General features: G+C 42.5%; 1 protein-coding gene across 4 annotated transcripts; it reads right to left on the bottom strand.

The window, feature by feature from the left end:
* Positions 1-464: 464 nt before the first annotated feature.
* Positions 465-20,529, bottom strand: LOC120799813 (MORN repeat-containing protein 4-like). Of its 4 annotated transcripts, none has more exons than XM_040145198.1 (6): positions 20,433-20,499; positions 18,015-18,163; positions 17,838-17,909; positions 8,279-8,393; positions 5,449-5,558; positions 465-2,003 (listed from the first exon to the last, which is right to left on the bottom strand). In XM_040145198.1, the coding sequence occupies exons 3-6, from the start codon at positions 17,902-17,904 to the stop codon at positions 1,834-1,836; spliced, it is 462 nt and encodes a 153-aa protein (XP_040001132.1). In that variant the 5' UTR covers positions 17,905-17,909; positions 18,015-18,163; positions 20,433-20,499; the 3' UTR covers positions 465-1,833. The 4 variants fall into 4 exon arrangements, with proteins under 4 accessions (XP_040001132.1, XP_040001133.1, XP_040001130.1 ...); XM_040145199.1 differs by having other exon boundaries at positions 18,063-18,163; XM_040145196.1 differs by lacking the exon at positions 18,015-18,163 and having other exon boundaries at positions 20,433-20,529.
* Positions 20,530-21,888: the final 1,359 nt, after the last annotated feature.

Raw genomic sequence — 21,888 nt, 5'->3', positions numbered from 1 at the left:
ATTTTTACACCCTTGTGACATCTCACTAACGCTCAGTAAACAATCATATTCTGATACTAGAGCACCGATATGAGGTCAGATGTCAGAGCGAATGCGTTTTTTAACGGGAAGGCAGGAAACCCAGAAAACAGTGATTTGGTGATTTGAAGGTCAAAACATGTCTTGATGTCTCAGTTGAAACTGGGCTCAATGTGGTTGAAAAGTAAGTAGGTTGCGTTGTTTTTGGGGTTTTTTTGGAAAGAACTGCTCAGGGTAATTTTTCCATCATTCAGTCATTAATGGATCAATGATGATTCGCCACGTCTTGCCGTCTTGCCCTTAGACAACTTGTACATTTTTGCCGTTCCAGCTGACCCGTGCTGCACTGACTAAAACAATAAATTAGTTCATTGGAATGAATTAACTGAAGGTTTCACCAACTCAGCACTGTCTCTATGCTGCTTATGATCGGTAACGTTGAAACGACGATTATAATGTATGTAAACAACATCGGGCACCGAACGCTGGGTCCAGTTTGGATCCAGTGTCTGGTCGGGAGAGCACCCAGGTTCTCTTAAACTCTGACGGGGACAAATCTCGAATCAAACTCTTCGTCTCTCATGGCTCTTTTCTGTTAGCAAAGAGTAATGTAGGAATCACTCAGGCAACATTAGCAGGCGTCTCTGTTTTTCGGCGACACTGAGGAACTGCTTACAAACATCGCTGGCGTCGTGATTATATCAATTGCAGCTAAATAACGCTGATGCCATAATTAATGCTCTCGGGCTGTCTGCAAGCCGGTGTCTGTACTCCGTCAATTATTTCATAGACGGCGAAGCTTTACCCTCTAACGTCATCCCACGATCACGATCACTGTGTTCTTATAGTCCGACAAAACCAGCAGTCTTCTCTACTGAGGATATCGGCATATCAACAAAGTAAAGCTTGTTACCCCAGTAGTTTTGAATTTGGACGTGCACAAGTTGCAGCAAGTAGCTTGTAATAATAAGCTGTGCAAAGTAAGTAGGCTACAGCTGTTATTTCAACGTGTCAGACACATTTAATCAACACTTTCTATCTTCTTCTCATTTTAGGGTTGTACAGGGGTGCTACAAGTAGTTAACATTAATTAGGCTGCCACTAAAGTTTTCCCTCCCTCTCACCAACAAAACATAGTGACAGGTCTAAATTGACTTGAAGTTTTAGTTATTTATAACTTTAATTACTTGCAAATGTCGAAAGCCGAGTCTAATTAGAACGGTAAGGAATTCAATCAGCGGTTTGAAAGGATTCAGATGAGGTAAGTGGAGTCAACGCTGAGATTCGGATTTTAAAAAAATACTTCTGAACCCAAAACGCTGCCTAAACTTCCAAAAAAACAACTTTCAACCTTTTTAACCAAGATTAGCCAGTTTAAACCCTGATGTCTCCACGTTCTTTGACATGAAAAGCACCAAATCAGCGTTCACTGGAAAATGTCCATATGCACTTTTGAATCCAGAGTTGCGTTTCGTCAGGCTAGCTGACCCTGGAGCAGATTTAGCACCAGTGTGTTAACTGAGCAGTAAATCTGGTTGGGCTCAGCTGATCCTGAATCAGTGGCTTTCTAATCGGGTGCAAAAAAAAAAAGAGATTTATGTGACATATGTCAACTTACTAGAGCCCATTGATTTGTACTCTAGAGAATACTGCAGGTTACAGGTGTGAGAGATAACGTGGAAAAACTGGATGAGGAGAAAACCGGAGAAAAGAAATCAATCTTTTCATAAATAACAATCATCTGCTCAAACCAATAGGAGGGTGATGGGAGGAGGATGATCCGGGTACTGGGGCACCGTGGCAGTGTGGTCCGGGTCACATGGCCAGAGCTCGGGCCTTGGCGGCTGCTGCCTGCGCCTTCTGCACAGCTCCCTGGCTGTTCTCTCTCCTCATCAGCTGGTTGGTCTCAAACAGGCCCTCGTGGCCGCCGCCGCCACCGCCGCCACCTCCACCTCCGGGGCCTCCGTCCACAAACGTCAGCGCGCCTGCACCAGACAGACTGTTGGTAACGCACTTCATCAAAGCAAACGGGAGCTGCATGCACTTTTAAAGGCGCGAAGCAACCGGACTACAAGCCATGCTCTTAATAAAAAAAGAGGACTAAACTCACTTCATCGAACAAGTAAAACAATGGATTTTAGGATAGTGAGGCCACAAATGTAGACCTGCTGTGTCCTCCACTTACAGGCAGAGGAGGGCTGCATTTATTGGCTGCACAGTTTATAACCAAGTTGCTTGAGTTTTCTCTAAAAAAAAAAAAAATTCTCTGTGCATTCGGATGTCCAACCCTGTCTCCCATAAAATACATTCATTTTGGAGAAGACGTAATTAACGCCCGGACGATGTTTTCTGGAAATGTTTTTTCCCAGATTTTCCAATCTGGGAAGTGTGGCGGCTCCCACTCAGACAAAACCCGGTTAAACAGCAAACTCTCATTTTTACACTTCAGTGTTTGCGGCCAGGTGGATTTTGTTACTTCAGGACAGAGCCAGGCTAGCTGTTTCCCACTGTTTCCAGTCTTTAATGCTAAGCTAAGCTAACAGAAGACCGTGGTCTGGGTTGAGTACTGACAAAGTCTTAGCTGATACGCAGACTTTTTCAATACTGCACCAAGACCATGATTGTTTTCTAACCTTAAACAAGTTCTTTGAGTTGCCTCAACATTATCATAAAACTGTTAGTCCTGTTTTAGAGGATGGATATAGAGGAAGACGAACGAAAGATAGCAAGTGTCGTTTGCAGAAGGCGTTTCATATAAACGAAAATCTACAATCTACAAATCTTATTTGCAAATTAGCTGTAGGTGACAGAGCTGAAATGTAGCAAGCAGAACAAATCTGATTTGACGTTTCAGGCGTGGACAGAACATGAACTTGAACTAATCATCAAGAACCCATGTCAGATTGATAAAACCCGAACCCATAACCCCATAAACCCAAGACTACACAAAACTGTGGTCACGACTGAAAATACTGACTTCAAATCTCACTAAACACGACATTTCTTAGATTTATTATTTTCTTCTGCATGAAATCAGGGAGTTGTTTACGCAGCATACAGTACGATGTGTTTTGCATGTAGTTTTCTTCAGAAAATATTGGTACATTTAAAGGGAGGTTTCGGTTCAACGTGAACATCCTGCTTGGTGCTTGTTTCGTCTGCTCAGGAGCACTTTTCAGGAGAAAGGAAAAAAAACATCACCCGGCTGCAAACACTTGTTGCTTTGTAAAGTCTCTCTGGCAAAACTTGGATTTCTCTACATGAGAGATCCCGAAACCACCGACACAATCTGGGCCAAAATGCAGCTACAACAAAACCAGGACAATAACTTTAATCCATTAATTCCACCATTTGAAATTACATGTTATTATCAGCTACGTTATTCTGTTTGTGCTTCATCACCTTTACCTTCTGTCATCTGCTTGAGTTCTTGTTTCCGTCATATACTCAATGGGTGAGGGGTTAACTGTTACTTGAACTTAGGTTAATGTTTAACTGAAGACTGCATTAAAAAAAAACAAAACCCCATCCACAGTAAGAATGAAGCCCTTCCCTTTAAAACAGCGCTTGGATCAGCTCTGATTTTAGGTTGTCAGGGCCGAGGGAAACTGAAGGAAACTTTGTGCTCCATCTCTATTTTTACAAGTACAAAAATTAGCCGGTTGTCAGGGTGGCAAATTATTCCACCCTTGCCACACAGCAGTCTTCAAATGAAAAATGTGTTGATTACCTCCAGAGACTCGGAGCCCTGACACGCGGGGAGCTTTAGATCAGACAATTAACACGTTTCAGTGGTTAAGATAATCAAAAGGTATTTAAAACGCTTGGAGCATTAAAACACTGTAACAATGTGAGAGTGGAGATTTTTTTGTTCCCAAACTTAGATATAAAGTACTGTTTTAATTTTTGTGAAGTGACTCAAACTAACACAATTAAAAGAAGAATGAAACTGGAAAAACTAGAGACGTCTTGCGATGGGATCAAAGCAGCTGCGACGCCCGTCGACGCCATGTTGGTGTTCCGACCCATGAGTAGTCATTACTACATAGTTACATGAGTACTCGGTAGGCATTACTACATAGTTACATGAGTACTCAGTAGTTATTACTACATATTTACATCAGTAATTGGCAATTATTACCACATTAGTACATGAGTACTCGGTAGTCATTACTACATAGTTACATGAGTACTCGGTAGTCATTACTACATAGTTACATGAGTACTCGGTAGTCATTACTACATAGTCAGTACATGAGTACTCGGTAGTCATTACTACATAGTTACGTGAGTACTCGGTAGTCATTACTACATAGTTACGTGAGTACTCGGTAGTTATTACTACATAGTTACATGAGTACTCAGTAGTTATTACTACATAGTTACATCAGTAATTGGCAGTTATTACCACATTAGTACATGAGTACTCGGTAGTTATTACTACATTAGTACATGAGTACTCGGTAGTTATTACTACATAGTTACATGAGTACTCGGTAGTTATTACTACATTAGTACATGAGTACTCGGTAGTTATTACTACATAGTTACATGAGTACTCGGTAGTCATTACTACATAATTACATGAGTATTTGGTAGTCATTACTACATCAGTACATGAGTAATCGGTAGTTATTACCACATTAGTACATGAGTACCCGGTAGTTCTTATTACATAGTTACATGAGTAATCGGTAGTTCTTACCACATTAGTACATGAGTACTCGGTAGTCATTACTACATAATTACATGAGTATTCGGTAGTCATTACTACATCAGTACATGAGTACCCAGTAGTTCTTATTACATAGTTACATGAGTACTCGGTAGTCATTACTACATAGTTACATGAGTACTCGGTAGTTATTACCACATAGTTACATGAGTACTCGGTATTCATGGGTCGGGCCACACCCATCTTCGACTCGGCCTTCATTTGGATCTCAACTACAGACCTGTAACGTTTGGTGACTCTATCTTGCAGAGTTGTGACGTTATCGTGGTGAAAAAATCTGTCAGACACACACACACACACATTCCAAAGTACTCCCGCCTTTTGCCATGATGACACACACAGACTCACAAGGTGAAAACGACAGCAGCCCCGCCCTCGCGGCTGGTAAAAAAAAACAACACACTTAAGCTCAGCAAAGTTACCAAAGTGAGATGCTGAGGTAAACCTGAGAAAATGTTGGTTTCTGATGCACCATCCTCGTGTTACAAGCCTTTCAAAGTTTTCAATTTGGACTTTTAATGATAGGATGACCATTGTGAATTTCAAAATAACAGAACACTGCATAATCCACCTGTGTTTGGATTCAGACCGGTGATGAGGGAGATGTCGCCTGCATCGCGTCTTGGAAATAAGAACATTCTGGTTTGTTTTGTACCTTTCTGAATGAAAAACGAGTTGAGTGGTTCAAGTCTTACCGTAGCCGTCCACACATCCGCTTTTAAACTCGCCCTCAAACCTCATCCCGTCGAAGCGTGTGAACACGCCGGCGCCTTGGAACTTCCCCTGAACAAATTCACCTTCATACCTAAAAAAAAAACAAAACAAAAAAACGGATTCACAAACACATTTGCTAGTAGAAAAAAAAGTGACATTCCCACATAACACGCTACAATAGCACATCCTGACAGTTCATCCGAAGTGATTGAAGAATTGTGAGTAAAAGGAAGAAAAAAACTGAGAGGAGAGCCAGGGGCAACATTTTTCGAGCGCGTGAGGAATACTTTTGTGGTTACACGAACAATTACCAAGGTTCGACTGTGACACCGCACCAACATTGTCCTTGAATGTTTGGAATTTCAGGCATGAAAATCGCAAACGTCTGGCTCAACTGTTTGCGACTCCAACAAATTAACAGCGAAAGCCTTCCTCAAGACACCCACGCCGCTAGAGACTCGGGCAGATGCAACGCACGGCTCGGCGTGGACAGTGTTCGGGGTTCGGTTCTGTGAAATCTAAAATAGCCTCTCACCGGAATCGCGTACCCACTGGTGATAAAAGCTTAAAAAACAAAACAAAAAACAAAACCATTTCTCTGCACAATCTGCAAACAGGAGCTGACAGAAACAGTGGAGCAGAGGCAGGGCAGGAGAGAAGGAAGTGGGGGTGGACGCTTCGACTGGAAATACACATCAGAACTAAGTCAAGATATCTCACAGTAATAATAATAATATCACACGCGCAGTACGACATGCGTTGCAACAAACTCATCTATGATACTGTCCGTTATGAATCTGTGTATCCAAACAGGGCAATATTCCCCTGAAAGAGCGAAAAAGAAAAAAGAAAAAAATGTATAGAGCAGGAAACAAACCCGAACTGTCCCGTGTACGCTGCATTATTAAGAGCTTTCAGTTTGGCAGGATTTGACGCACAGCTGAGATGAAACAGTGCGACTCAAAGCGCAGAGTCTCAGCCCCCCCTTTTTTTTTTTTTTTTTTTAAAAACACACTCAGCGTGAACGTAACGTGAAACAATCGCTTCAATGTCGAACGGCCAAAAAGCTGACGAAAGGCTGAACTGCCAGAGAGCAAAACGGAGCTCCGACATCTGCAACAGCAGTGATTAATAATGATTAATTATTGATTACTATTTAATAACTGACAACCAAACTGGTTATTGTGAGTTATTCACCTTTTATTCTCAGATAAAAACGGGAGCTTTTAGTGCTCAAAACGCCAACAGTCCCACACCAGATTCTGTACAAAGCTCCGTGAAGGAGCAGGCTAAAAACTTTTCAGAACCTTTCGACTGTACAGGCAGGAACTATTTAATACTTAAAAGGCTGCTTCTCTGGCCAGTATTCATTTAACACCTTAAAAAACATGTTTTAGTGTTTCCACAGCCCTTGAAGAATGAATCTACTGGTTTTTCCAAGTAATAACTCGACAAACGGCCTTGAACAGGCTACGCTCCGGCTCCTCATCCGTTCACCTTCACCAAACAAAGAAGAGAGGATGAAAAACTGAAGAAACTGAATTTGAATTGGGGGGGGATCTCTTAGGGTCACACTTCCACATTCTTTAACAAAATAGTCGTCTAGGAAAAAAACAGAGAGAAGCAGCAGATGTTTCCATCTTCTCTGGAATAACCTGTAGCTAATATTACAGCGAGAGAGAAGTACTCCTGACAGTCTGACAGTCAACATGTTCAGGCCACGAAAGTATTCCAACAATTCTGAAGCTGCAAAATAAGATATGTTTCTTCTCCTTCTCTGTTTATTTCCCTCTTTTCCGAGGCCGATGAGGTAGTTGCTGGGATTCTGCACCGACTGAGACCGGGACCACCCGTACTCAGTTTCCAAGCACCGTCCTGTTCGGCACCGCATTAACTTAGCGACTGAAATTCATCACATGCTGTATGTCGGTGATGAAACAAATAATGGACAATAATTTAACGATTTTGATAATCAGTTAACTGTCATTGATCAAACAAAAACACCAAAGATCCTCTGGTTCCAGCTTCTCAAATGTGGGGATTTGTTGCTTTTCTCTGTTTTCTGTCACTGTAAATTAAAAATCTGAACTGCTGGTCAGACAAAAACAAAAACAAAAACAAAACCCTTATCTTCATTTTACTGAATAATAAATTAAAGACGATCAACAAAGTGACTGGTTTTGAACTGATGTTACGTTCATGAAGATGGAGCCTTTTAAGGAAAACCATCAAACTAAGTTAACTAAAAGCAAACAATTAGTCTATTAATCGATTAGCTGATTAGCGATTAGTGATTATGTTGATAGTCGATTAATCTTTCGGTAATTTTTTAAACAAAAATAGTGAAAAAAACATTTTTCTGCTTCCAGCTTATCAGATGAGAGAGATGAGATTTGCTGCTTTTTTTTGGTCATATATCATAATTATATGACTGAATATCTTGTACCAAGATGTCACCTTGGGCTCTGAGAAGTTGTGATGGGTGCTTCTTCTATTTGTTGACATTTCATAGACTGAATGATAAACTGATTCAACAAAAAAAAAAAAAAAAGAGTCGGCAGATGAACCAATAATGAAAATAATCGTTAGTTGCAACATGTCTCCCTCCCTGACCGCTGCGAACACCTGCTGGGGTAAGCAAAAAATATTAACAGTATTAAAACAACTTTATTTAAGAGTAACTTTCTAGATAAAAAAAAAACTGAACTGAATATTCAACAACTGTAGCATCAGGTCAAGATTCCTGATTTTTTTTTTTTTTTTCCCCCAAAAGGTTAAAAGGTAAAAGTAAACAGAAAGTGAGACACAGACCTGGAGCCGTCAGGGAAGACGAGCATCCCACAGCCGTTGAAGAGGCCGTTCTCAAACTGTCCGGTGTAGCACGTCCCGTCGCTGAAGGTCAGCTGACCCAGGCCATGACGCAGACCTGGAGCAGCGAACACACGCAGAGCTCAGTCAGACCCTTTGACTCAACTGCTTCTGACAGATTAGGTTCAGTTTTGTAAAAGCACAAATAATAAAATGCTTGGATTTGAGCGACACTGGTGAGATTCAGAAACACCAAGTGGCTCGCGAAATCATTTTAACAGCTCCAGAGAGATGAAAAGCTGAAACAACAGGCAGAGTAGAAGAGGAACCGGGGGACTTCAAAAAGTTAAAAAAGAAATACATTAAACTTGACATGATGATCATAATTATTAAATCTTCAGGGGATTAAGTTTGAGAGTGTCATAAAGAAATGCAAAAAAAAAAAAAGTCTTTTCAATTTATTTAACATGTAACAATAAATAAACATTTATTTATTCATTTGTTTAACTGACATCCCAACTAGACATTATTTTGTAGGTTTAACTGGGAATGTATACATAATAATATAATAAATGTCAGTATGGTAATTTTCTATTTATTACTAAATTCTTTACTTATTATTGAACCTTGTTACCTTAGTTCCACTAATCCCTAAAAAGTCTCACAAACTACACAGTCCCACAAATTGTACAACAAAGTGGCACAAAAAACACAGCAGTACCACAAATATCAGCCAAGTGTCAGAGAGTTTACCACGTACGCACCACACGGAGAAAAAAAATAAAGTCAAAAGAACCACAAAATGCCACAACTTAACGATCGAGTACAACTAAAAAGTACCATGAAACAGAAAGACACACAAGTACAAAGGGAACCACAGTGTAGAAGACAACATACCACAAAAAGTACCAAGTATCTAAATTAGCACAAAACCTACTACAGTACTGTCTATTGTATGAATATGGGTAAAAACTGCAGTAGGTTAATTTTTTAAAGGTTTTGTTTTTATATGTTTTTGCCCTTTAAATCGCCGTTTGATGTCCAATTAGATTTACTATTCAACTCTGATAATGAAGTGTATAGTACAAAAATGCTTGTGTGATTAAAGGTGCATATATATACATACATACATACATACATACATAAATACACACACATATATGTATATATATATATATACACACATATATATATGTGTGTGTGTGTGTATATATATGTGTGTGTGTATATATATGTGTGTGTATATATATATATATATATATATATATAAATCTTTAAATCATTTTTTTTAAATTTAATTTAATTTTATGTTACTTTGTAGTTTTCTTGCTTTTAAATTTTACGTGTTGCAGTTTGTCATAATTAGTGGGATCCCAAACATCTGTCACTGTGACAACACCTCTGGTCATTAGCAGACTTGTTTCTGATGACAGGATCTTCTCTTTGCGCCATCCGGAGGCTCACAGACCAGAGTTGTGCTGTTATTAGAAACACATCAGCCCCTGCGGTCACTTTTTTCCCCTCCAAATCATTGCAGTGCTGATAGTAACTCGGGACTCCCATGTGTATGGAAGAAGGTTGTTAAATGACACCTCTTACAAGGCAGTTATGAATTAAAAAAGTAAATGAATGATTACAAATGGACATGTGAGACCTTGGTGATAAATTCATCTATTTTTCCTTCTAAAACCTTCCAGTTTGTTTATTAATTGACGGTATAGAAAATATCCTGTTTCTAAGTTATAGAAAAAAGCTTATATCATTTTTCCCAAGGATACACGATGAAATTGGACAAATAAGAATATTGTATTCTATCCATTAATACCACTTCCATAGTCAATAGATATGCTTGTCTCCCACACTTGAACCTGAACAGCCAAGAAAATGGAAACCAAAACAATCCTGTTGCATTGACTTTGTGCTTATATTGTAATTATTCTTTGTAACAACTAAGAGGTCACGATGTAATTTACACAAAAGTGCTTACTGAAATCCATCCATATACAAAAACAGGGTCCATTCTATCCTTGAAAACACAATCCTTGGGGAGGCCAAGTTTCCTATGGCTCATACCATCAATAATATCCCATGTGTTAATTTCATCTAGGCAGTTATTTTAGAGAGGAGCTGACAACTCTTTAGCACCGATCCGTGTACGAAGGAACAAACTGGAACCGTGACAGGCAAGGCTGAAGCCAAAACCTGAGCACCATTTCACCATTTACAGTTCTAAAGGCTAGAAGATACTGGGTGTTAAAGGACACAAAGGGAGCTGGTGTTGATGTAATCACGACTACTGTCATCTTTCATCTGATCATCTGTGTCTTATTGGCTCCAAAATCTTTGTAGATAAAAACATTTACAAGTGGTCGGGGACTGATATGCGCAGATTCTTATTCAGGGTTTGAGGCAAGTTCTAGGCCATAAAGTATCAAGTAAAACAGTAAGTGATTACAACTAAGTGATTTAGGCATTTCTTAATATAGAAATGAATGATGAAGAGAGACATTTTTTTTCTTTACTCTTTTCTATGTCAGGTTTTACAAACAAATTTAAGAAAAATAAGATAAACAAATAAATAATAGTAATCTTTAATTATAGGGCACTTTTCAAAGGCAGCATATACAAACTAAATTCTTAGATGAAATACGAACTCCAATCACATGGCTTAGATTTCATATATGGTACTAACAGGTCAGAAATACTGTAAAACCATGAAGAGAGGCCATGAAGAGCCATGCAATTAATCAATACGAATCCGAAATTGATTCTGAAAAACCCTGGGAGCCAATTTTAAGGAAGCTGAAACAGGTGTGATGTGGTCACGCCTCTTGGTTTCGGTTATAAGTCTGGCAGCTGAGTTCAGCACAGACCGCAGGCGATCAATAGACTTTTGGTTAAGACAGGTAAAGAGGCTGGTGCAGTGTTAGGATTCTGAGAAAAGGATGAAAAATGGTCTCTGGGTCTTTACAAGCTCAAGTAGATTGTATTTTTGAAATATTTCAAGATGATCACAGATAACTGAACAAGCTTTGCAGTAAGGTGCTCGAACCTTAGATTACTGTTGAAACTATTAACTTCTTAAGAACATACTGAGGCTAACAGAAGGGTACATCAGGACGCGGGTTAGCTTGATTGACAGGTGTCTCAGCCTATCACAGTCAGCCGTGGTGGTTAAATGCTGGCTCCTCCTACCTCAGCCTCACCCTTTTGCATCAAATTTGGATTTTCTCCCTTTTGAAAATCGATGAGAGGGCGGCGAGCGGTAAACCCATGACCACAGGCTTCGAAACGTTCCTTCAGAAACACGTGGGAGGAGATCACGGACAAAAAAAAAAAAAAAATCCATGTTTTTCTACAGCTTGTGATGTACTTAGTGGTACATGGTTGGTGTGAACTCACGCATGAACAGAAAAATGCAAGTAAAACATCCAATATGGTTCAGACACACTGTGGGTTTAATCTCAGAATGATTACCACGTTGATGATATTAAGAATTTATGGGAGGGGGTGGAGTTTTTCTGGGGAATGCAAATGTCATTTTGGGCAAAAATTTGGGATTTAACAAGGCACGACCATTGTTGTTTTAACTCAAACCTTGGAGTTAGCAGTTCAGGAGATTCATAACTGGCGCTAACAGACAAAAGATGAGCCACTCTCTTTCATATCTCCACTCTTAAAATGTTCCCATGGAGGTGAGCCCCAGTGTTCCTCCTGATTCTGCTATTAAATCCAGGATCAGGAGGGCGACAGTCGAAGGAGACAGGGAGGGAAAGAGGCGAGTGTTTCCCCTTGCCAACCTCTACTCGCAGGCAAGTAGGAGGATAATTGGATATGAGGCACGGCTGGACACGGGCTGAGGAGGTCCTGGGTTCCTCATAGCAGCTGTAAGCGAGGAATAGGATTTACTGAGAGCTTGCCGAGTGGCATGAAACTGGCGGAGAGGAGACAAGAGAAGAAGATCTGGGGGGGGAAACCCTGACAGCGGATTGGGATTTACAGGAGGGGTTGCGGGGGTGAGGGTAGTGAGCGTTGGTGTGAGTGTCGTCCCTTGCTCCCAGCTAATGGCAAAGTAAATTAGGCAGTCCATCTGTCAGGGCTGCTTAAAGTGCTGCTCTCTGCCTAATCTCAGCGGGGTTTTCACAGGAGATTTGGAGAGGAGATTTGGCCGAAACTAAATCTGGAGCTCTCTGTTCCATTTTCAAAGTCTTTCCTCGGCTGAAACATCCCGCATCCATATGTGCGGATGCGTGTGTGTGTATGTATGCACAAGCCGAACTAAAGTAAATATGTATGGGTAAAGTAGAGGGCCAACAGGGGGTTAATTCCAACTCTTCAGGCTGCAAGGCCCCTGACAAGCGAGTGGGAGCCTGAGGCGGGAAATTTCACGGACTAGCCGCCGCAATATAAAAGTCTGCGGACTGTCAAAGAGGCCGTATTCGTCTGGCCGCAAACGCCAAGAGCAGTGTGTTCCATAAAGCATTATAAGAGCTGTGTCAAACAACGAATGGAGTTGGCACCAGTGTGAGAGATTTACAGACCGCTAAGAAACCAACAGTTTACTTTTTACTGAAAGGACAGATTATCAGTGGGCTGCTGCATCAAGGGACAGTACTTTCCTCTCCGTCTCCTTGGATTTGATCCCTCCGGACAGACTCTAATCTGTTGCTCAGCTTCTTTGTAATGCCTCTCTCCGATCTTGTTTTGGGTCACAGTCTCCGGCTAATTATGGTTTAGCTGAATTTGTCCGGCTTTTATGTCAGTCAATAGCGGTAATGCATAAATGTTAAACGACCGCATGGGGGAAGTACAGTAGTAAATGGCTTCTGGCTGTACCTTGGCTGTTGTGGATGTAGCCAACCTACTTCCTGTAACCTGATAGCCCCCGGGTCTGTCTTCAGCTGACGCTGCGCTGAATTATTCATGTGACACCATAGACCTCTGTCCGACATGCGCCTACATGTTTGTGTGCAAATAGTGAATTTGCATGCATGGATGCAGAGACACACACACACACACACACACACACACACACACATTTACTTAGTACACAGCAAAGTCAGCAGTGTTATTTCAACTGACAGTGTTAATATCAACAGAATGTGTAATCAGGCGTATTTTGGAAATGCCAGATAATAATTGTGTCTTAGGAAAAGGTACGTGCATTGCCACAAAGTATGTTTCCAGGAGTACTTAAGCTGTCTTTACTCATGGAATTGTACAAGGTGGGGAGAAGTACTTCATTAAAAAGTTATCAACAGCGAGCAAAAAAAAAAAAAATAAATAAAGGGAAATGGGTGAAAGGGGAACCATCTGAAAAGAGGTCATATCTAGATATGGTCAAACAAATCTTTCTCTTGATAGAAAATTACTTATTTTAAGATTACAAGAAGTACACAGGACTAAATGAACGCTGGTCACATGTAAAACTGCAACACTTACGGTAAATGTAGCTCCCAAACAATTTTAGGATATGTGTGATAAAACACTCTAAACTCACGGTTGTAGCTTTTTTTTCCCACTGAGGAGGGTTTTGAGATGCTTCAGATATTCTCAAAAGCTCAGAAAAAAAATGGTACATGAACCTTAGGTGTTCGCAAAGTCCATGCTCAAATTTAGAATACATTTTTGAATCTAAGGTTCGGAGCTAATTCTTGACCTCCGGAAACAGTAATTGAGAAAAGCAATCTCACCAAACGGGTCGATTCAGTAGCTGCTTTCAATCCCATCAACAATCTTAATAAGACACTATTTTTTTTCGAACCTCAGCTTTTAACCGGCATGAACATGAAGTCCTTACAAGTGCTCAGAGAAAAACGGAAATTTGAAAATCCATAATTCCATGACAATCAAGCAGACGCTATCTGCTGATGAAGAACTTGTGATATGTATGAAAAGCTCCAAAACAGCTACTAAATGGACCTGGAGGTGAGATTTTTGTCTGAACTCTTGTCTTTTAAGGTCAAGGATGAACTATGAGTCTTAGCCTTCAAGGTCAACATGGGTGAGTAGTCCTTAATGTGCTCTGAAAAAACAAAAAAGGAAATTTGAACAACCTCATCTGCTGATGAAGCTCATGTGATGTGATTGAAAGCTCTAGAACTTTTTGAATATTGATGCAGAATATTTAGTACATGTACGTTTTTTTTTAAAATTGGATTTTAAAAGCTAATAAAAATAAATGGGCAAAAAAAAATCAACACAATGCCAAGAAACACTGACAGCCAACACAGAGCTGCTTCGGTTCTATTAGTGGAGCGATTTCTCCAGCCATCACTGGGAAGCGTCTGCGCTCAAAAAGAAAACACTGCTGTGTACTAAAACTTGTGCATATCAGTGCATCACAGCCAAACCAGTTTAACAGTTTCTTGCTAACCGTGCAGAGACCATATGTTTCTCCCCGCAGCCTCACGCCCGCCGTGGTGCCAAACTTTTGTTCTTTGTTTAACCTTGCCCTGTGGTTGTCCGAGTGTTTTTATCAATCTACAAATACTGGTTTAAGTAGTGTGATATCCTGTCTCAGCAGGCTCACTGGCACCAGATGGTATGTGTGCGTACATTTGCCTGTAGTGACTGACTTCAGTTTGACACCTTTTTTCAGCTTTTTTTTTTTTTTTTTTTTTTTTGCCTATTAGATAAAATCTATCTGTGGGAGACTGCAGGTTCATTTAAATGCTACTTCTCTCTAAACTACTTTTCCTGTTGTGACTAATGTATCGTACACCCACTTTTCTTCTGACACTCTGATCTGACATGAAGTCCAACCGTTCATTCTTTAAAGCTGTTTTTGGGCAGCTTTCTTTTAGCATGATTATTATCACATTTACTAATGTTCCTATTTGATTCTGAGATATATCCATAAATCGAGTTAAAATTCTCCTACTGTAGCTGTATTCCACTAACACAGGGATCACGTTTAAACAGCCCATCACATCTGTATGGACGAATGCCCAGTATATGATGGCACTTGTCAAATCCCCCCCCAAAAAAATCCTTTAACAGGGAAAAGCACTATGTCTGTACGAGTCCCAGAGAACTGTAATTTTAGATCGAACCTCATCTAGAATGCTTGTGAAACTAGCCCCATTATTATCATATTGATAATGTTGTATGTCAAGGAGGTGTAAAATTACCAGCAACCAGGGGATATGTACATTAATGATCTCTGTTGATACGCATTCTGCTCCCTTAAATTAAAAGGGTTGAAGGATTAAGAAGAAAACATTCTTCTTTTGGATTATAAACAGTATATTGGATGCTTCTACCATCTTAAATTGTGATTAACTGAATTTTCTTTTTGGGAATTGACTATTCCTCCAATTCTGTATAAGACTGGACTTATACCCCTCTGAGAATAGCCGCCTAATTGTGGTGGAGGACTCTTTTGGGAGCTGTGTTGCTGGGGGAATAGCTCCTGGTAGGGTCTCCCATGGCAAAATGGTCCCAGGTGAGGGGCTACGCTAAGAGCAATTTTAAGGCCTCTATGGATTGGCGTCTTTGGGAGGGAATGACCTTGCCCAGATCAGGAAACCAGGGCCTCATCTGGAAACTAGGCCTGGGACGAGAGCTCAAGAGGGACTGCCTCGTGGATGGACCTGTACCCACGAGGCCTGTAAGGCACATCTTTAATCCGTAATACGGTGCTAGCGCCATGCGCCGCCATCCAATCCAAGGTCATATCTTGTCTTCCGACCAACAGTTAAAAAGCCAAAGACATTCAGTTCACTACAACAAGTTCTCCAACCTGAACGACCATATAGTTCGTTTTTCCCCACCCTCTGATACGACCCATTTTTCTCCTGAAAAAGCACCCCTACGGCAGCAGGCGTACCAGACCTCTGTCGTCATGGTTACAATTATAGACACGCTGCTAAGGCTGTAGAACGGTCATGGTTAAAGGAAACAATGATGACTGATTGGTTTCAATAGGTAAATCAACGGCAGTCTCCTGTTTCAAAGTCCTGTGATTCGTTGACCCATCCATCCAACCCAACTACCTTCCTATGCAGTCTTTGCCGCTCTTTATACGTCACGTAACATCCTCCTTTGCTCCCGTCATAATTACTATGGCCTAAAAATAAATCATAACTATGGGCCATAATATGCTGCTTACGCAGACGGCCTACAGGGTTGTCTTTTAGGGGAGGACAGTCTTCTTCACTATGATGTATAGCAGAGAAAAGTAGATAAACGCTCACATTGGAGAAGCTCCAACCGGCAAACGTTCGGAATTTTGGCTTGAAAAATGACTAATGCGATTAATCCATCATCAGAAACAGTTGTCCATTAATTCTCTATTGATTGACTATAACTGTCTGATGATAGACACTGTGACGAACCCCTGAACCTGACCAACACATTCCTTGTGCTGAAGGCAGAAGTTAGACAACTTGAGGGAAGCCCTGCTCATATCTCTGCAGGACGTCACTAAGATTTTCCAAGAGCCTCACAGTGGCACCAGGGGTGGAGGCTCACCCTGAGAGGCTGAAGACTGTGGATGCTGTTGGGCTGTCTTGGTAGGGCAGGCCTCTTCAATGTGTCAGTGGTTTTATGGTTTTAAAACGGTGAACCAGAGTGTGCTCTCCAATTATCAGGGTATCAGTCTTCTCATCCCTTCTGGCAAAGCTTATGCCAGATTGCTGGAAAAGAGGTTCAAACTCTTGATAGGGGCTGTTTTCTATTACTGACTTTCATAGCTCGCCATTAATACAACCAGTTAAGTTTCAATGGAGATCCATGTGCAGATATTATATAAATTTAAAATGTTAATTGTTTTATCTTTCTTTTTAATACTAATTCCTGCTGCGTGCAGGTTCTATAAGAGACTTTTTCCCTTATTTTTTTTCACTATAATTGTTCATGTTCTATCAACATAAGAGAATTCCTTGTACATTCAAATTTACGGACTCTGATAACTGACTTAATTCTGATAAATCACTGATGTTGACTGCCCAGTAGTTTTAAGGAGAACCAGATACCAGAAAAGACTGACATGCAAACACCAAAAGGTAGCCGGATGTAAGCCATTTACTGATTCCACGACAATCCCCTAAATCAAATTCTTTCACATGATTAAAGTGTTTATTTTAATTATCCACTGGACGCATATATGTTGAAATATTCTGTAAAATCCACGTTCCACTCGTACGGAGATGTCACCCTCTAAAGACTAGTGCAATCCGTGCCTTGCAGCATTAGCCTCCTTGACCATTAACCCCCGTGACGATAACAATCCAGTACTGACTTCCTTTCCGCTCTCTTTGCGACGAGCTGGGCACATACTCGATGTGAGCTCGGATCAAGAAATGCCGCTAAGCCGTACACGCGTCCCAACTGGTGTCTGTTAATGCAAATTAAGTCTGAGACCTTCAAATATGTTGCTGTGATTATGCTTACTTCTGCTAAGAGCATTATCACATGAATCAAATACAAGTGTGGTAATTACATTGGCTCTGCCTTGCGTGCATTATTCTTTTAATCGCGGTATAAGAAAAATTCTGCTGTGCATGCAAATGTAGTCGATGGTGGAGAATGGATGAGTGATTGAGGAGGTCAGTCTTGCCTTCTTTCCATTCGCCGTGGTACTCCTCGCCATTTGAGTAGGTGAAGGATCCTCGTGTCAGGGTCATGGGTCCTGCTGGCACACACAGATATACCACACATAAAAAAAAAAAAAAAAAACCATCATCAAGACCGAGAGCTTCTCGCCTGTAGCTCTGACATTCTGACACATACGCACAGAGAAAGCTGGGAGTTCATCAAATAACGCGTCTTCCCTTCAACCCACCGTGGGTTAATTGCTAGTTCTCGAACAACGCAGTGTGTCGGCAAAGCGACACATCCAGGGGCTCCAGAAGGACCACACACCCCAAACTATCCCACCTCGGTCTGAAAAAAACCATAGTAAAGACTGTTCGTTCAGCTGTTGGATGAAAGAGGCCTGGCTCACAGTTGGAGCTACAATTAGGGCAGCAAGTGATCATTAATTATTTTTACTATTCAGCAATTTAATCATTTAAGCTACTGTGTAAGATGTCGGAAAACTGTGAAAAATCCCCTTCACAAGTTCCCAGGGTGAAGTCTTCAAACAGGGTCCAAAATGTTGGCACAAAGTTGAGAACATGCGTCTCTAAAGTATAAATTTACGTTATAGCATTAAAGGTACTCAGTGTAGTTTTTGACCACTAGTTGCACTATGGAGATGTATAGAAAAAAACACAACAACAACAACAAAATAAGTAGGTCTGTATTTTGTTTGCATCGTGCACACAGTCTTGCCGTCGGTTTCGTGCTGTATCTCGCAAAGAAACCTTGCAGTGCTCCAGCCGAGGCAGTGAAGACCGAAAACTAGGCAAAAGTGGACGTAAACGTTTCTCAAGGATACACAAAAAAAAGGATTTTAGGTGAGAATTTAACACATAACTTTTGTTTGTTTACCTGAAAACTCCGCAGGGCACCTTTCAGATTTCCCTTCACTGGTATTAAGGGATCAAGCCTTTACCAAAAAAACAGACAAACCACAGAACCAAACCAAAAGTACAAGATAGCGTGTGGACATTAGAGGGGCGTATTTGCGATACCAAGCTTTTTTGTTTTTTTACTTTAAAACCACAACTAGGAGCAGGTAGCCGGCTGTACGGGTGCACCAGCTGACTGCGTCCACTGGGCCTGCAGCACGCACTGGACGCATGAGTAGCCAGGATATACCGGCTAGCGTGTACCAATCCCCGGTGAAAAAAGTGATCGAACTACCGATCTTCTGTAAGACCGATGCATGTCAACGCTGGAAACCAGGACAGTGCCGTATCCTGGTGAGCTGACGACCGTCAACTCGCCACGTTTCGCATCAAAAGCGCTGCCAGTGTCCTGTAGGCTCGATTTTATACTTGACACGTGGGATTAACGGGAGATATCTATGGAGTAAATCCTAATTTATGGTTCATTATCAGATTTCCACTGTTGATGTCGACACCGACAGCAGACAGACGTGTCATAGCGATCGGGCCATATCCTGCTTTAATGATCAACCCCCTGTTGACTTGGGTAACGTTCTTCCATTCACCTTGCGATACAAACGCTGCCAGTACCGATTACCTCGTCTCGTTACTAAATGTAAAACTCCTCCTTGGAGTCGCCCTTTTTTTTGTTTTTGTTTTTTAACACGTCCCTTCGCTCGCTGTGATAGAGGGAAAACCGAGGGCAATCAGCCTCCTCGCTGTCGTCGTCGTCGCCGTCGCCAGTGCTCGCGCGCCCATCATCTGAAACTCGCGGCAGAAAGCGCGAGGGGCCAAGGAGGCGGCCACGAGGTCCGCCCGTAGCTGTCGAAGCCACAGTGTTAAGTTACACTGATGGCGCCCACAGGCGCCAGCTGCGCATGTCATTAGCTCCAGCAGGTTTGTGGGTAGGCTCCATTACCCCTCACCTGACGGTACATTTACACAGAAAACAACGGGTGCCAGTGTTTTGACACACGTCGTGCGCTGCTGGTGTGTGTGTGTGTGTGTGTGTGTGTGTGTGTGGCCCCTTTTGACAATGTAAATATCAGTGGATCTCCTGACATTAAAACGGGGGTGTCCATGTAGTAGAGTATACCGGGGCAGACAAGGTGTACGCAGGATGAGAAGTTACTATTACAATGCTGGCAGAAGCTTTCGGGTCCCTTTCCTGTTCGGGGCCCCTGGCCTCTGGGTAGAACGTCGGTATTTGTGGCAAGGGATCTGCTGTGCGCGTTCACCGCGGATGTCTGACACTTTAAGTTTCCCGTTTTTACTCCAACACATCTCCGTTTGCTCAAACGGCAGCGTTGACTTTCGGTTCTCCGAGGCGTCCCCGTCTCCTTCCCTGTCGCTTTCAGAAGGAGGTTACAGGCAAACCGCTGCAGACAGGAGCATCAAAGACACATTTAGGCTTTCACGACGGGACAGGAAACATCTAAGGCCCGTTCCCGAGGCTGAGGAACTGCTCGGATGCCATCAGGCGCGCTGTCAGCTTAGACGGGAGGAGGAGTGTGTATCCCTCCATCTAATGTTGCCACAGTAACGGCGCCCTAATCCCTTTCAACCTGCCGGCATGCCAGCCTCCGAAACACACACACACACACACACACACGCACACACGCACAGTGAGCAGGCCTGGAGAGATAAAATAAACGGTTTACCTGTTTTATTAAAGAGCAACTCAGTCCCTTTCCTCTACATCACTGAAAACAACGCGGCAGCTCGGAGGGTCTCTGCTCCACTCAGCGACTGTTTTCGCCTCTTCCGCATCTGGCAGCGTCCTGGCGCGGCTGCGTCAGCGTCCCCCCAAAGTGCCGCGATCCGATTCGCTGCTACACGTCCGCCTCGACTCAAGGCGGCCTCCCATTGGCTGCTCGCCGGCCCCGTCCGGCCCCGGGCGGGAGACATCTTTGTCGAGGGCAGCGGTAGCGGCGGCGGCGGCGGCGGCGCTGGGGGGGGGGGGGTCAACGGCTTAATTAGCCGGAGTGCTCCTCCGTTCAAGCGTGTGCCCTCGCTTTTTTTTTATTTCCGTTTTTTTTTTTTTTAATGTGCCGCCCGCCGTCTCCGCGGGCTTGTAAAACGGCAGCGGGGCTCCCGTTAATGACGCTTTGTCATTTCATGTTTCAATTTGGTGATTAGACCCGCGTTTTGGCGACTTTTACGGAACGTGATTTATCCCCCCGCCCCCCCCACCACAACAGCTGCACTGAGGTGGCGGGTTTTGCTAAATGAGGTGATGTGGATTCAAAGCCAATAAGGCTTTAATTCAGTAGAAAGCTGGGGGGGGGGGGGGTAATGAAGGTGACCCAAATGAAACAAAACTCCGCTGTCCTGATTTTGTGTCTCTGGGGAAAACCGGAAGTAGGATCAACCTGCCGCAGCTACTTCTCTTTTTCTTCTCTTTTTTCTTCTTTTCTTTTTTGTTGTTGTTTTGGTTACCGGGCCCACGCCATGGCCAGACAGCGGACTTTCAGCTTTCAGCGCTGCAAATGAAGCCGATTAATCATTTATCAGCGAGAGCCTCCGTGAAAAGCTGCAGCCCCCAAGCCCCCCCCCCCCTTTTTTTTTTCTTTGGATTTAAAAATAAAACAAAAACAAAAAAAACCAAAAACCCCAATAATGACCTCACCGCTGTCACTGTGTCTGCTGGGTTTATCCAGAGGACTGCGGATGAATCAATACTTTAGTTGAGTCCACATGAGTCCTGGTTGCCCACTGGCAGCGCCCCCCCCCCGGAGACCTCCCATCCAAAGGGGCTCATACGGTTATTACATTTTTATTTTTATTTTTTTCAATATTTCGTTCCCGTTCAACCGCACAGTTTGAACGTGGCGACGACGTGAGTGCCGTATCCGCAGAAAAGTCTCCAACGCACTTCCCTCACGTTGTCCACGAGCCTTTTTTTTTTTTTTTTTTTTTTTAAAGGGCGGAGACAGGTGCTCGGTGTCTGACTCGAGAAACAGTCGGAAGGTGGGAACGAGCGCTGGAGAACTGGCTGACACGAGGGAAAGAACTCGCTCGTTTTGAACGAGCGGGCAACTGGGACGGTCCCACGAAGTCCCGCAGCGTCCCGTCACGAAAGACGGCGGGCTGCACGACGTCGCTCCCAAGACACCT

This window comes from Xiphias gladius, chromosome 15 (genome assembly GCF_016859285.1).
Source record: "Xiphias gladius isolate SHS-SW01 ecotype Sanya breed wild chromosome 15, ASM1685928v1, whole genome shotgun sequence".
NCBI classification, from domain to species: Eukaryota; Metazoa; Chordata; class Actinopteri; order Istiophoriformes; family Xiphiidae; genus Xiphias; species Xiphias gladius.
Note: the sequence above shows the minus strand (reverse complement) of the source record. Positions and strands in the feature narration are given on the sequence as shown.

Excerpts from the sequence above, each read along its gene's own strand:
- LOC120799813 (XM_040145196.1), bottom strand. The coding sequence starts at position 17,904 with ATGACCCTGACACGAGGATCCTTCACCTACTCAAATGGCGAGGAGTAC. Across the intron at positions 8,394-17,837 it reads CCACGGCGAATGGAAAGAAG|GTCTGCGTCATGGCCTGGGT; the intron begins GCAAGACTGACC and ends TCGCTGCTCCAG. Across the intron at positions 2,004-5,448 it reads CGGATGTGTGGACGGCTACG|GCGCGCTGACGTTTGTGGAC; the intron begins GTAAGACTTGAA and ends TGTCTGGTGCAG.